Source organism: Urocampus carinirostris, chromosome 12 (genome assembly GCF_059441175.1).
Source record: "Urocampus carinirostris isolate Australia breed hairy pipefish chromosome 12, RoL_Ucar_1.0, whole genome shotgun sequence".
Lineage (NCBI taxonomy): Eukaryota > Metazoa > Chordata > Actinopteri > Syngnathiformes > Syngnathidae > Urocampus > Urocampus carinirostris.
In genome coordinates this window covers 36,345,407-36,362,022 of record NC_142360.1, presented here as the reverse complement: position 1 = coordinate 36,362,022, position 16,616 = coordinate 36,345,407, and the positions used below count along the sequence as shown (strand labels likewise).

The 16,616-nt window shown below is 39.9% G+C and overlaps 1 protein-coding gene across 1 annotated transcript; it reads left to right on the top strand.

The window, feature by feature from the left end:
- Positions 1 to 599: 599 nt before the first annotated feature.
- map2k2a (mitogen-activated protein kinase kinase 2a) lies at positions 600 to 16,247 on the top strand. The gene is made up of 11 exons (XM_088349399.1): positions 600 to 1,246; positions 4,317 to 4,527; positions 7,540 to 7,686; positions 7,761 to 7,838; positions 7,941 to 7,992; positions 9,868 to 9,992; positions 12,514 to 12,727; positions 12,807 to 12,871; positions 12,956 to 13,017; positions 14,651 to 14,696; positions 14,774 to 16,247. The coding sequence occupies exons 1-11, from the start codon at positions 1,158 to 1,160 to the stop codon at positions 14,882 to 14,884; spliced, it is 1,200 nt and encodes a 399-aa protein (XP_088205525.1). The 5' UTR covers positions 600 to 1,157; the 3' UTR covers positions 14,885 to 16,247.
- Positions 16,248 to 16,616: the final 369 nt, after the last annotated feature.

Sequence of the window (16,616 nt, the reverse complement as noted above, 5' to 3'; positions counted from 1 at the left end):
GAAGAGCATTCCACAGCATCGGTGCCCGGATGGAGAACGCTCTCGAACCAGCGGAACACTTCTTGGCTCTTGGGATCACCAGAAGACCGGTGCTCTCAGAACGAAGACTTCGGACCGGAACATAGGGGGAAATCAGATCTGAAAGATATGAGGGAGCGAGTCCATGTATGATTCTGTATAACACCAAGAGAACCTTGGAATCACAACCTAGGCTAACAGGGAGCCAATGCAGGTTAGCCAAAATCGGCGTGATGTTATCGGACCTCTTAGAGTCTGTTTACCCAACCAGAATGCAGAACACAAAGCATGAGGAAGAACCGCGAAGCAGTCGGACCGTGAAAGGTGAACCGCGATATAGCGATGGGTTACTGTAGAACAAAGTCTTCATTTCACCCATCTAACCACTTGGTGGAGGCAGACCTAACATACCAATGACTTACTCATAAAACAGTTATGATTATTTAAAAGGAGAGATTATTTGTTCTTTTTTGTTTTATAATTTCGTGACATAATTATTTGTTTTTATTGTCAATTTTCTGGAAGATTTATTTTCAATTTAGACGCACTATTCTCGCTCAAGTGACGAACGATCCTTGTGGGTGTCACTCCAGGTTGACTGCTTCCTGTATTAACGGACCACCATCAGGAGTCTCAGGCGAAAGTCTGTCCCGCTACCCAGCCACTGTAAGCCCGATTTTAACTTTGCGAAGGGACGCCAGAAGACGACCAGCCTACCGTCGCTTCAACGTGGGGGAAAAAAACGTGGCTGGCCGCTGAGTCTCACAGGTTCCCTTTTCCGGTAGCACTTAGCTAGGTGGCTAATGGCTAGCGGCAGGTAGATAGCCCCGATAAGAAGCGTCCAAAAATAGAAATGGATTCCCCTCAAATATTATAAACACCTTGTCAAGATTTGCTCATTAAAACGCAGCGGAATGTCACGTTTTAGCCAAACTTTGGACTGACACTGCTCGTGAAAGTGTCATTTTATTCGTTGACGTTAGCCCGCTAAGTCGTTAGCCACTTCGACTTGATCCTGTTGCTAGCGAACGTGGAAAAGAGGGACGACTTTGCCACACGATTACCCGACTTTTTCGGTTCAGTTTTTTTTAACAAAAATATTTAAGCTTTTGCAACTGTTTTCCACCACCTCAACTGTCATGCCTGCCAAAAGAAGACCGGTTCCCTTGAATATAACGCCCATTGGAGAAGGGCAGCCCACCTCAAACACCACTGATGCTGCATCTGAGTGAGTACCATGACAAATATTAGTGAGTAATAGAAAATGTTGTTCTAACATCTTTACATACACCCGGTTTGGATCTCGGTTCTGGCCTTGCTCTGCGTTTGCAGGGTGTCTAGGCTTCATCCCACATTCAAAAAAGATGCACATAAGGTTCAATAAACAATCAACGTGAATAAGTGTGATCAATTATTTTCATTTGTGCCCAAATTTGAGTAAGGCTTAGTTTTAATGCGCTGGTTTCCTAACTTTTGTAATAGTCCACCTGTAAGCAGTCACGGTCGATCCGAATACTGATACTTGGATTTGGCTGATGCTATTGTCTTTGGAATGATATCATCTTCCCATTTTGTGTTGTGAGGGTCAAACAGAGTTCCCGAATGTTTGATCTTACATTACACAGTCCAGCGTTTTTCCGAATTGCTCAGTCCAGCGTTTTCCGAATTGCTCAGTCCACAATTAGTAGATTTGGGAGTCCACAATTGAAAGGATTTGGGAGTACAGTCAATAAACATGCCCGATTAAAGTCGCCGTCGACGATAAAGCTCCGTTGGGGTAGTGCAAGCTGATGTTTAGCAGCGGGCAGGAGATATATAAAGATGCTATACTGAAAGCGTTTTAATAATTTACGGTACCTTACCCCCTTGCATTCGCCGTTGGGCCGTCAGACTTTTGATAAACGAATACGTATCCGTACGATGTCACCTGTCTCTGAAATATGTCACATACCTTTTGGAGAGCTTAACCTCTTTGGATTCAAGATTACTATTTCAAAATATACTCATCAAAGAAACATCACGATCAGTCTGAAACAGGATACCTGGAAACTATAAAGCCAAAGTAACCCTCCACTACGTCCCCTGGCCGTCTTCAACTTCTTTGAATGTTCGCAAAAATGGCTTTGTTACATCAAGAACATTCAAAAATATCCAACCTTGTAAAATATTTACTCAGAAACACACCATAATGCTGACAGATAAATAGGAATCCGCCTTAAACATTTCTGCTTCGTGGGACGTTGCTTCTTGTAATCTGGTCGTTTGGCCACATTATTTCTGTTTACAAATAAAATGACTTGTAAAATTATTCCCAATATGAGAGTTAGCGCTCTCCTTTGGATTGACACATTTTCCATGATGAGGGTCTGTTCCTGCTAGTTTTATTCATGCACGAAGTTACATTATACATGTGCCTTCCTCGACACATATATTCCACGAGTCTCACTTACGTATACTGCTCGGGCGCCCCTGGTGGCCGTTAAAAAAATGCATGAATTGGCCGCATTGTTGCATAAGCCGCAGGGTTGAAAGCTTGCGTAAAAAGTTGCGGCTTATAGTCCAAATTTTACGAAATATGGCACACCTGATAAGACGCTCCTTCAAAATAAGCCCTTATTAATTTTTCCATATTTAAAGTACATCAAACTATGAATTGCAAGAAATTAGGGTTTAATTCTTTGGTGACAACATTTCCATGCATGGAGTATCAAAACAGTATTGAGCGATACTACCCTCTTATTACTTGCATCGTGTCAATACTAAAAATCCCAGTATCGCCTACCACTAGTAAGTAGTAGTTAATGTGTTTTGCTTGTAATGTTTCAAAATCCTACGAAAAAGTTTGGCCAAGCCTGATAATTTTGCAAATATATATATATATATATATATATAATATAGCAAACAAACATGGTGATATTTTAGGTGTGAAATTAAGTTCAAATAATTTAGGAAAGTTTGCAATAATGACTTAAACCAAAGTAACATGGTGCATATATTTGGGCACCAATGCTGTTTTATTGTCAGAAATACATTTAGTACTAATTATTGGAACGCAAAATGTATTTTGTAAGGTACTTTAACTTTGACCTACATAAGACAGGTAAAGCCAATCATGAGAAAGGGTATTAAATCGTTGGGGTTATAAGTAACTTATTCTACACTCGAGATGTATTTTGCAATGGATTGTACACGCTTTTTTTCTTTTTTAATGCCCTCTGTAGAGTGTTTTTTCGATGCTTTTTCCTTGATAACTCATCAAAACCATCAAAAAGACAAAATATGTGTAAAAATACCTACCAAGGTTTAAGGTGCCCAGCTGCAAGATTTTCTCCTCTATGTATATTTTTGAGTGGTGACATGGGAGCCTACAAAAAACTAAGAGACCCAAAGACATGGATTGTCCAACATCATGGTTAACTTTAGTTAAGGATAGAAAAAGCTAGCTCAGAGATTTCAGTTCTTAGTTTTGACTCTGAAAAACATAGTGATGATATTGAAGCTCAAAGGCACATAGTGAGTAAATTGAATGCCACAGGCTTAGTTATTGTTAAGGCCCAGAGTTGAAGGTCGGGGAAAACGGAAAATCAGATGAATTAGAAGCTTAGGATGGTGAGAACAATCGGTCTCAACCCACAGGGCATCTCCACAGATACTTGCTGCAAAGTGTGTCAATGTGCATAATTCAACTATTTGGCACACTTTTCGCCAAGCAATGTTATATGGGAGAGAAATGCATCAGAAGGCTTTTCTGCTCAAAATCCACAAACAGTTGCACATTTGGACAAGCCAACTTTGTTTTGGAATAAGGAGCTGTGGACTGATGAAACAATAAATCTGAGTTATTTCGGCATAGCGAGTGGTGATGAAAAAATACAAAATACCAACAAATCCTAACAAACCAATCCGGATTTTTATCATTTCCACATTTTGAATGATGAACCGAGCCTTATCCCTAATCACCATACTTCCCGAGGTTTCTTGTGGAAACTCTGAATTTGTTTCTTTTATCAACATTATTTCCTTTAAGGCAACCATTTTGGAGTTCATATAATTTAAGGATATGGCATCCTAAAATTTGGTCTGGCTTTTGATTTAGTAATGTAAGTATTTTTTTAAATAAGAATGTCAATGTGATTTCTTCTTGTCTGGCGAAGAGTCTGTTGCCCTACTTCTCACCTCAAAGTCACCTTGCATGTGCTTCAGCGCCCTTGAGACTCTTATTGAGGACAAGCGATCCAGAAAATGGATAGCAGAAGCTTAACATAACCTTACAATGCTGCTTTCCTTTTTTCGTATAGAGCAAACCTTGAGGCCTTACAAAAAAAGCTAGGAGAGTTAGATCTGGATGAGCAGCAGAAGATGCGACTGGAAGCTTTCCTCACCCAGAAAGCGCAGGTCGGGGAGCTCAAGGACGAGGACTTTGACCCAATTTGTGAGCTGGGCGCCGGAAACGGAGGAGTTGTCAACAAAGTCCGCCACAAACCTTCTGGTTTGGTCATGGCTCGCAAGGTGAGGATGAGTGAGTGTGAACTTTTTGGCTTAGTGAGCTTACTTTTTTTTAGTCTTGTGGTTGCAATTACCCATAATTACACGGCAAGATGAGGTGCCCACTACAATGCACTTTGATTTGATCTATTTTCTGAATTATTTTGATAAAAAATAAAGAATGACGGATGGAATGATACATTTTTAATCTAAGGGTATAGATTAAACGTGTATCTATAAAAGTATTATTTTTTGTCTTTGTTATTTGGTTCTTTAATTTTGAAGTTGTGTGTAGTGGATTTTGAGGGTCTATCTTCAACCAGTAGGGGGCACATTTTCATGTAGTCCCCTCAAGTTTGTTGCATCAACAGTGCCTCAAAAATGCTGAGTTTGCATGACTGTACCACTCCCATATTTCTACAGAAGTCATTTCGCTTGTTTGTTTTTCAACAAGTAGGAGCAAGTTGGAGTAAAATTATGTTTTTCTTCTTGTATTTCAATGTTCAACCCGATGTTTACAATGTTGATGATTTTAATTAGAAATAATAACATTATTAATGATTTATTTTTATTGTATGATCCAGATATTTTCAGACAATTTTGCCCCCCCTTAGAAACACTGCCTTATTATCATACCTGAGGATGCAAAAAAAGAATTAAGGCCCAAAACTGAACACTACATAAATAAACCCATTAAATTGATGAATAAAATAAAATGCAATTAAATTAAATACTTATTTTGTCCTGACTTGCTTTGAAACGTTACAATATAAAATGTTAAACCCCTATGACTAGATGGAACTTTTAATTGTTTTCATTTTTTAAATTGTTAACATTCTCAAAACAACAAAAAGGCATTTAAGAACTTAAAAAAATCCAGCCAGACAACAAAGTGATACAGAAGAAGTCGAACTGATGAGAGATCTAAAATGCAAATAGGATAGGCAAGTTCATTGTACTTTGAGGAAAGTGGCTGGCTATGATGAAGAATAAATTGTTTAATAGCTGTCTGAGCATTTACTTTTTAATGGACTGGAGAATAAATAGTGCAAAGAAAACTGGACAAAGATGCAATTGATGATGATAGTGCTGCTGTGGTTGGCAATGTCTTATACAACATTAGTGTCAAGTCATGTTTATTTGTATAACCCCTAATCACAAACGGCTGCACAGACGAATACACCATCCCCTGATCTAAAATCTACATGAGGGCAAGGAAAATCTCAAAACCTCAGCACGAAGAAAATGAAGAAACCCTGTAGGGCCTACACATGCGGTAATTCCCCCTCCAGGATGAGCAGGCTGCAATGGATGTTGCAATGCACAGACATGAGACATGGGTCATTCATAAGCTATAGAATAAAAATGTGTTTTAAGCCTAGATTTAAAACATTCCACTGAGATTGAAAAGTATTCCAAAGCACCGGGGCCCAAATAAAGAACACTCTCGAACCTGCGGATGTCTTCATGGCTCTTGGGATCACCACCAGACCAGCATTTTCTGAGCAAAGGCACTGAGCAGGAACATGGGGGGAAATGAAATCTGAAAGATATGAGGGAGCAAGTCCACGCATAATTTTGTACAATACCAACAGAACCTTCAAATCTCACCTTAAACCAACAGGGTGCAGTTTAGTTAAAATCAGGGTAATGTGATCAAACTTTCTTGTCTTAGTTCAAAGCCTCGCTACAGCATTTACCAGCTGCAGGCTCTTGATGCTAGACTTTAGAAGACCGGAGAATAGTACATTACAGTAATCGAGACTGGAGGTAACAAACACATGTATTGTAATCTCTGCATCAGATTGTTGCAGCATAGGGCGATATTTAGCAATTTTGCAAAGATGGTAAAAAGCTATTCTTCTATATTCTTAACGTGTAACTGGAAGGACAGCCTTAGATTTTTCAGTGAGGCAATTCTCCAAATTTCCACAATTAAGTGGGGCAGATTCCTCCATTGGAAGATATAGTTGAGTGTCATCTGCATAGTAATGGAAACTGACGTTATACTTGCGAATAATATTACCTAACAGAAGCATATAAATGCTGAAAAGAAGGGGACCGGGTACTGAGCCCTGCGGAACGCCACAGATAACGCTAAAGGACTACGGGGTCATTTTACCATATCTAACACAATGCGTCCTATCCGAGAGGTAGGATCCGAAACATGAGAGGACAGTTCCTGAGAGACCACTCCATTTTTTTCAGCCGATCTGGTAAGATTTTATGGTCCACAGTGTCGAAGGCAGCACTGAAGTCCAGCAGCAGCAACATAATGAAACGTAGAGTTCATTGCCAGGGGAAAATTGCTGGTTACCTTAACCAGGTCTGTCTCGGTATGGTGATTAGCCCTGAATTTTGACTGCATACATTCAAAAATATTATTCTCAGTCAAAATCATTCATCTTCTGTGCCACAACTTTAGAAAGTACTTTACAAATTAAAAAAATAACAGTAAATTAAATTCACGTCTTACATAGCATAGTGCCAGCCAATCGACTCCGAAGGGACTGATTGTCACACACACAAAAGTATGTGTTTACGAATTAAAAGAGCTCAACTTTAGTCAGCTATCTAGGTAGTGTTAGCATGTAAACTGTATCCAAGATCCAGCTAGTGGCTAAAAAAATGTATTGTTGGTAAAAGGTTGGCAGATGTTCTGTTTTCAAAGTATATTCCCTTCCAGTTCCTTCTCGTGTGCAAAATGAGAAAAAAGTGCACAAACCTGCCCCCATGTGAAAGCCAGCTTCACATGGCTTGGCCCATTTGTGATGAGACATCATTACAACATCATTCTTTCGGAAGTCTTTCTGTGGTTTTAATTTTTTCTTTGGGCCAAAACTGAAAGGGCAATTTTGTGCATCGCAAAATGTTGGTGCTAAAAATTCAGTACAACCCTTTCAGTTACTTTTTAATGAAATTGTATGATACACCTACTGTGAAATTAGACACCAGTAAAGTTACTTTTAGACAGTTTTACTCCTTTTAAAAGCATTACTTGTTAATGTACATCAACCTCCTTCTCCTTTGTCTCAGTTGATCCACTTGGAAATCAAGCCGGCCATCAGGAACCAGATCATCAGAGAGCTTCAAGTCCTGCACAAGTGCAACTCCCCGTACATTGTTGGCTTTTATGGCGCCTTCTACAGTGATGGCGAGATCAGTATCTGTATGGAGCACATGGTGGGATATTGTGACATTTGATTAAACCCGACCTAGTGTTGACGTTTCGATATTTACTTGACTTGCTTCTGTAGGATGGTGGATCCTTGGACCAGGTTCTGAAAGAAGCCAGGAGAATTCCAGAAGAAGTTTTAGGCAAAGTTAGCATAGCTGTAAGTCATACAGATCTTATTATTTACATATTATTCGGATCATTGTAAAGGGGTTTAATAACTGGCCACACGTTTGAGTGATGTGTTTGTGTTGTTTTCTAGGTTTTAAGAGGTTTGGCCTACCTGCGGGAGAAGCACCAGATCATGCACAGAGGTAAAAACTAAAACTGAGAGATCCTGGGTTGACATTTTTGAAGTAGTAAATACCAAAGTGGGTGCCACCCACCTTAATTATGACATTACGCAGGAGCTTTTCTCGTCATTTGCGTTATCATCCTGTATTGGAAGCTTTGTATAAAGTCGGGACACTTGCCGCAGGGTGAGTGGTAGTCAGAGACAGAGTTGTTTGTCAGCTTGGGCGGTAATTACCGCCTCTCAAATGTCATTTAGTAGCAACCTCGCCCTGTTGTACCCTTCCCTATTTCCCCTCCCTTAATAGCTTTTTTTCTTGCACGCTTCTTCATGGCATTGCTTTGTCACTCACTCCTTGACCTAGGTTGTTAGGCAATTGACATGTATCTCCAAAGACAGGTTTCAAGGATAAACATATCTATTTTTGTGCATCTTTCTTAATGTGTTTGCACCTTCTTGCATATTATGAATATATGTAATTATCGATATTAATTGTTTTGCGTAATAATAATCCATATTAGTTATTTAACACAGTAGTATTATTTTTTTCACAGAAAGAGTAGCCTTGAATGCACCCCATTCCCATATTTATATTTTATTAAATCCAATTTTATGTGTATAGGACTTTTCAGACAACAAATCACAACCGAAGGTTTTTTTTTTATTTTATTTTTTTTTAAGAAACATTTGCCGTACAATTAGAGAATAAAATACCCCCTTTTTCGCCACCCAACTTGCTGGAACTGCACACACTCAGACGGTTAAAATTATATAAAAGGAAAAATATATAAACAAAAACTAAAATACAAATATTGTGGTAATAATCAAACTAACCATGTTTGGAAAGGAACATGAGGGAAGCTCATACACTGATAGGGATGGGAGAAGACCTCTAACTCTCAGTTATTTGAGGAATTGAATTATTGTTTATGTTAATACGTAAGCCAAACCTTAATTGGATTAAAGTAAATGATTCTCTTATTTTTAATATGCTGCTTTTTTATTTGACAAGACATGCCATGACATGGCAAGTGGAAATTGATATTTACCTGCTCAAAAGACTCCTGCTTTGCATTTACAACACAACAGGCATTATGGCATTCATTCTCATTAATATTTAGTATGTTTAATGAATGAGATCCCCTTTTATGTTAAAAAAATAATCAATGCAGCAACTTTGTTACTATCAACTGGAATAGGCAACACAACTTCCCCTGGCTTAGCTACCAACCATTTAGGGCTCACTTGTTTGCTGAAGCCAAAACTTGATGCGTTGTTACCTCCTATAAGTGCTTGAAATCCTTAAATGCTTAAATTTTAATCTTGCGATTTCAAGGATTCAAAACTTCTGGAATTTTGGGTGCTTGTAAATGTTTGAAATTGTTGCTATGTTCCTCAACCAGTCTGCTTAAAAATGATGCTGACATTGCTCTCTGGTGGCTTTGCCTTGGCATTGCATTTCATCTTCCCTTGTGTTTAACAGCAGCTGGTATTAGTTTGTATGGCATTATCCTAAAAAACGTTGTCGCGCCCAAAAGGACACGTGCCTGTTCCACAAAAGCAGGGCAATATGAAATATGTATTAGTGCATGGATCTTTGACATTTATTAAGGGCCACGCAAAAAATAAAGGTACTCTTTCCCAGTAGTTAATTGTAATTGGAAGAACTTCCATGCAACTAAAAATGTAAGCTATATATTACCGTCATTTTGGCCAACACTTGTATAGGGAGAGTTTTGTCTCCAAAATATTTATAAATGTCTTATTCACAGTTTACTTGAGCTCTTCAAGTCATATGTCTTGATAAATGCAATGGATTATTATTGTGTTTAATTCTATCCCCATCTGTCTTGCTTTTGTCCATGCCTCGACCCCACCCTCCGCCTGCCACATATAGACGTGAAGCCCTCCAACATTCTGGTCAACTCTCGCGGGGAGATCAAGCTGTGTGACTTCGGAGTAAGCGGCCAGCTCATAGATTCCATGGCCAACTCCTTTGTTGGAACGCGTTCCTACATGTCGGTGAGTCAGCTCAGCGCCCCCACCCCGTTTCCTCTGGCCCCATCCCCATTTTCCTTCCCTTTCTTTTCTCGCATGGAGTGGCGCCGCCCTCTACCTTCTTTCTCACTCCCTTGCCAAGAGGCGAGGGCCGTGCCCGGGAGAGTGTTCTTTGGCGCATATGTCGGCAACTGTGCTCTCGTTCTCCCTAGCTGTTATTTCTCCTGTGGACACCTGGTCTATGCAAACCGACTGTCAGTGCTATTGCGCGCCTACTGATTCCCAATACACATCGAACTTCCATGAAGTACGTTTTCCCACCTTGTGGTGCAGAATATATGGTTGTTTGGATGGCTGGATCCCTTAACCACTAGAGTTCTAGGGGCACCATTTCCTGTGGTGTGTCTTGGGCAAGTACAGCCCGGTGGCGCCCATCCCTCTCCAGGCCAACATGCGTTTTCACCCCGTCTCAAACCGGGGTCCTTTCGCGTTAAGGGGAATAAGCAGAATATACACCGTATTTATTTCTACAATAAATGATCAGTCGAAAAATACTGCTGGTCGCAGTGGTGAGGGCGCCTTATCCTAACTACTGGACTACCAGTGATATAGATGACCTTCAAACATGTATTTGGTTTTATATCATTATCGCCCTTTTTTAGTCACGGAACCAGAGACAAATGTTAGCGAACGGAGAAAACAAATTTGTCCTAAAGATTTAAATAAACACAAAAAAACACAGTAAAGGAACCAACTTAAAATAGAATTAAAACTTTTTTTCCATTGCATCCAATCCCAAAGTTTCAGCTGAAAAAGACTGAAACCAAATTCTATATTGCCTTTAGGGGTGTACCTTATACAGAGCTCACTTGGTTTTTGTGGTTAATGGGTACCAGAACCACCCATGAAAAGTGAAAATCCACAAATAAAAACATAATTGCCATTAAATGAAAGGTTTTATTGACGTTATACAAAAGCAAAACAAAATTAGAGAGCTTTTTCTTTCAGTGTAAGACTGCAATTTAGATAGCGACCGGCTGCTGGAGATGGATCTCTGCGATGATTAACAGGAAACCGTCCTCAATGTTAGTTTCTCACGAGTTGTTGCTGTGTCATCCGTTTCATGGCTAATGGACCTGATGTTGGCAAGATACATGGTCCGCAGCAGTGGCTTCGAATATTTGTTAGCCTAGTGGTTAGCAGTAGGTGGGACCAGCAGTACCGCTTTTGCCTTCTCCCAGACGCCAGCCGAGTCACTTCTGGTACCCGATAATAATCCCACAGAGCACCCGCAGGCGATCACAATTTTGTTGCGCTCTCCTGACTTTCCTTAGAGTCCTATTTAATTATTTTTATTTCATTGTAATGAGCTGCTAAAAGCTAGCCATAGCTATGCTTCCTAGATTCTTATACATTTTCTGTCACTATTAATCAAATAACTTGTTGACAATGAAAACTATGAACACAAAACCAACATAAAATTTACAATATATTCATTTAATGTCCTTCAAAATCTGATTCATCATCAGAAAAAACAGAGTTGTTTCCCTTGACGTGATGGTTTGCGTTTATTATCTTTCTGAGCAAATTTCAGTTTTCTCCATTCTCTAACATTCACCTTTGGTACCCTGACTAAAAAATAGTACGATGATTAGCTAAAACTTAATGCATTCTTGTATGTCATCTATATTACTGGTGGTCTATTGGTTAAGATTTGGCGCTCTCATTGCAGTGACCCGGGTTCGATTACCATTGTATCCAATGTCTTGTGGTTCTGGTCAGCAATATTTTTGGACTGATCGATCATTGCACAAATACTGTAATATACTAATGTAAAATTTTATGTATTCTTTATCCTTTTACGGGGGAAAAATGTGTGTTATACACAAAATAATAGAATCAGATTCAGATTATTTGTCGTTGTCAAAAAGACCAGCAAAACTAAGTGTATAGTATCCATTCATCCAATATAAATAAATAAAAAATATATAATAGAGATTTCTTAAAAATTATATCATGTACAAATTTTAATACAACTACTTATGTGACAGTCTCAAGCAAAACTGTCTATAAAAATGGATTTATATCACCAACAAGCAAAATGGTGCTGTGTTGCCGGACGAAGATTGCATTCAGCTACTTGGAGTGGTCTTTGGTCGGAAGTTGCAGTACCCAATTTGGCCACAAGAGGTCCTTAGAGCATACCAGGCAGACCACACGAAAGCAGATGATTATCTATATTGATGGTATTTATTAGGGGTGCCTTGACACATACCTATAGACACTCTGAAGCCTAAAGTAGAACGTATCTAAATATTTATGAAAATCTGCTCAGCCTATAAATCAAATACAATCTCTCACAAATCAGGATTTAGAAAGTAGTTTAGATTAGATTTAGATTGGATGGATAGGCCTGTATATTTTTCCTGTGTAGTCCCACCATTATCCACATCCCTCCACCTGGTAGTGCTGCCTTGTGTCTTACTTTTGGCCCTAACCTTAGGTCCCTGTGACGTATGTACTGAATCATGTGTTACCTCAACAGCCGGAGAGACTGCAGGGCACCCACTACTCTGTCCAGTCGGATGTATGGAGCATGGGTTTGTCCCTGGTAGAGCTGGCAATCGGCCGCTACCCTATCCCCCCACCAGACGCCAAGGAACTGGAGACCATCTTCGGACGGCCCATACTGGACGGGAGCGAGGGAGACTCTCATTGCAACATGCAGAGGCCCAGACCACCAGGGAGGCCCGTCAGCGGTAGGAAAAATGGCTCTGTTTACATTTCTGCTCCGAGCGTCCATAGTTTGACTCGATTTATTGTGCTTCCCTGGCGTAGGACACGTGATGGACTGTCGACCTGCTATGGCCATCTTTGAACTTTTGGACTATATTGTGAATGAGGTCTTTAAAAAAAAATGGAGCACAAATGCAAGTTTCAAAATATGGCCTTGCTTAAAAAGACCCGTCTTTTCTTCTTATTTGCAGCCTCCTCCTAAACTGCCACATGGCGTGTTCACCAATGACTTCCAAGACTTTGTCACTAAATGGTGAGTCTTTTTTTGATTTATGCACCCTCAGGATGTTTTACTAGGTACAATTTTGGCTTTGCTATGTCGTGCTAGCTGAAGTTTCTTGTTACGGCTGACGGGAGATGACAACATTTGCCTGGTAGTCTTCATTCTCTATGATTCTTCTATTCAGAATCAGAAAGTACTATAATCCTTCAGTACTCTCATGCATCGCAGCTTGAAAGTATTCCGGAATCCATCATCCCCGATCACATATTGCTGCAAGCAAGGGCTGGCAGACTACGTCTTCCCAGGCCTAGCGGATCTTTTTCTGACTTATTCCTACCTAAAATCAACTGTTCCTATGTCTGTGCATTGCATTATCCCCGATAGCTGTAAGCGGGACCGGCAGACCGCACTTTTGTTGGGCCTGCTGTTTTTTTTCACTATTATTTCACGCCTAAAATCAACCACACTTATGTGGCCACAATAAGTTATCCCCAATCCCTTACTGCTGCCAGCGTGGACCAGCAGAAGGCACTTTGGTCAGGAGCCACGTTTGTACCTGTGATCCATTATCTAAAGTTGAGTGTACCGTTCTGGCTCACCTAAAATAAATTTCCCTTTCTTGGCTGCAATCCATTACCCCCAGTTGGTTATTGCTGAGAGCGGGGGCAGCTGGGAGAGAAAATTAGTGGCATATTTTATTTATCTATTTTTAAAATGAAATGCACGCTTGAGCCAGCAATCCATTATCCAAGGCTGACGATTGCTGAGAGCAGGGCTGGTAGTGTACCGTTCTGGCTCACCTAAAATAAACTGCACTATAGTGTCTCCAATCTATTATCCCTGTCAACTTTTGCTGCGAGCGGGATGTACTTTAGTAATGATATGGAGATTAGATTGAAAGTGGTAATTTTGGCTGCACATCTATAGGGCTTAAACCAGTAACTGAAGACCTCCCAAAGAGCTTTTTAATGTACTTTTCTTTTACCTAGTCACAAACACTAATCTGAAGTCAGCCATGCTAGGCCCAGAGAGGTTCAGTGTCTTGTCCAAGGACACTTGGTCATTTAACTTGCAGGACGAGCGCTCTACCTACTAAACTACTGCTGCAAACATAATTGAAGTAAATTTGAAATTAGAGACTACAGTGAACACTCCTTCAGTAAAAACATAGTATTTTTTTTTTGCAATTATTATACAATTATCTACTGTAATATACTCTGAAACCAAAAAACAAACTATTTTTACATGCTTTGCAGTTACTGTGTCAACGTTTTTTTTTATTATAAATGTAATAATCAATGTGATCTTAAAGTGGAGAGGCTGTGTATCAAATCACAATGCACACAAAATGCACGATGCAAATCAGTGAATTAGCAAGACTGTGAAAAATGAACAACTGTATGGTGAGGGTTCAAATGAGAAACTTCTCTAGCAACTTATTTCTTTTGAGTCTTGTTTACTTGGTGGGCAGGGCTCCTAAGCCTGTGCCACTGCTTTGAAGCTGAAGTAGGTGGAGGTCATATGGTAAAGAAGCCCCCATAATTACCCCAACACCAAATATAGCGCTCTAAAAACTGGATGGTCATGTGGTTATGATTCCTTGATGGCACAAGAATTGAGTATGCAATATCATATATGTGACCTTTTTGGGGGGGGTTCACAGCTTGATCAAAAATCCAGCTGAGAGGGCCGATCTGAAGATGCTGATTGTGAGTATCTCAATGTATTTTGTTTTTGTTTCCTATATATATTATAACACCTTACGTTCTATGTTGTTTCGCTCCAGAGTCACACGTTCATCAAGCGTTCCGAAGTGGAGGAAGTGAACTTTGCCGGCTGGTTGTGCAAAACCATGAACCTCAACCAGCCCAGCACCCCCACCCGCAGCACTGAGTGAAGACCGCCTGCCTCGCCCACTCCTCCCTCCTGGAGTACTGCCCCCATCACACCGCTGGGTCTCGCTTACATACATTCACACATTTGTCATGTTGCTTTTGGACTTCAAAAACGGTTCCAGCTCGCTCTCGTGTATATTTTTTTCACCAGCAGCAAATGCAGGGCTCCCGATTCGTCGTACTGTAAGACCACGGGCTTCACTGAGCCATGGTGACACAAAAACGCTTTGATTGACGCACTTGTATTAGGGGGCTTTTCTGTAAGAATCATTTCTATGACAACGGCTGGTGGTACGGTGTTTTTAAAACTGGAGGAACTGAACACGGTTCAATCGAAATGGTGATCAAGTTAAATGCAGCAATTTCCATTTACGCAGCCATTAATGACCTGAAATCATCAGCCATAGTGTAATTCATTTGTTTTTCGTTGATGGAGATAAATGATAAAACTATCGATCGCTCCGAATATCACAAACCAAAGAGGATGCCCACACTTTTCAGCACATTCTTGAACACTATCATGGTGCACCTTGGATGGAATTCAGTGCATTTGCGTTGACATTGTTTCCTCACACATTTCAGTCACACTTTCCTGTAACGGGAAATGCCAGGAATATACCGCGTCATTAAACGACGCCGAGAAAACGATGATCAAAAAACTTATTCATGGGATGCTATAGCATGGTTTAATCTATCTAATACTGTGCGTGTAATTTGATTTTAACAGCGCGAATGATCAGCAGGTGTTTGGACAAGAACCCTCTGTTGAGATCGATATGAATCATTTTTATTGGCTTATTTCTTTTGTTTTACTTTGTTGTTGTTCTGTACTTTATTCCCAAGGTGTGTTCAGTTACGCTCCCCCACCCAGCTATACTGCAAAAAATGTTTGGCACTCCAAAAGCAACCAGCAGACTCGTGCTTTTTGGGAAAACCTCGCTTAACTTTAAGAGAAATGGCGGTGCAATTGGACGTTCAGCTTGAAGCAAATATTTAAGTCGTACGAAAAGGGTTCGAATGAGCATTGTAATCCGGGTCGGTGTTGGTCACATGCTAGTGGTGTCGCTAGCTTCGCTACAGCTCTTGCGTTACTTTTCGGTTTTTCTTCTCTGCTACTTTGGCTGCCCTTCTTACTCTCAACACTCAACGTGCATTCGTTCCAAGCAAAAAAAATGGATGCATCCTCACTTGTATGTGTACAAAAGATACAAAAACTACAGGAGTACTATTTTGCAGTCTTAATATACGACTTTTTCGATTCATGTAAATGACCAGGAAGAGAGTCATTTATTATAATATAAAAAACTGTGTTGGATATGGTTCTAGTGTATAAAATATAAAATAAAACTTATTTGTGAATGTAAAGATGTGTGATGGCTTGTCAATTATTTCTTAGTTCTTGGAGCTGTTGCGTGATTAACGAGAAATGGCACATCATAATTAGTTTTCCAGGTTACCTCCCTCCCTGTACTAATTTTATTGGCTTTTGAATCTTGGCTTCGACCTTCTTGTGTGGAGTTTCCATCTCCCTGTGGATTTTTGTCCATGTTATTAGTCCATCTTCTCTACCACATTTCAAAAATATACATTGAAAACAATTGTCTTCTTTGGCATGAATGTAATAAAATAACTTAAATGAAAATTGTGCAAGGACATTAGAGGCAACAATTTGCGTAATTGGAGTAAATAGATTAAATGTTTTTAAAAAACAAATAGGCAAAATATGTTTTTATA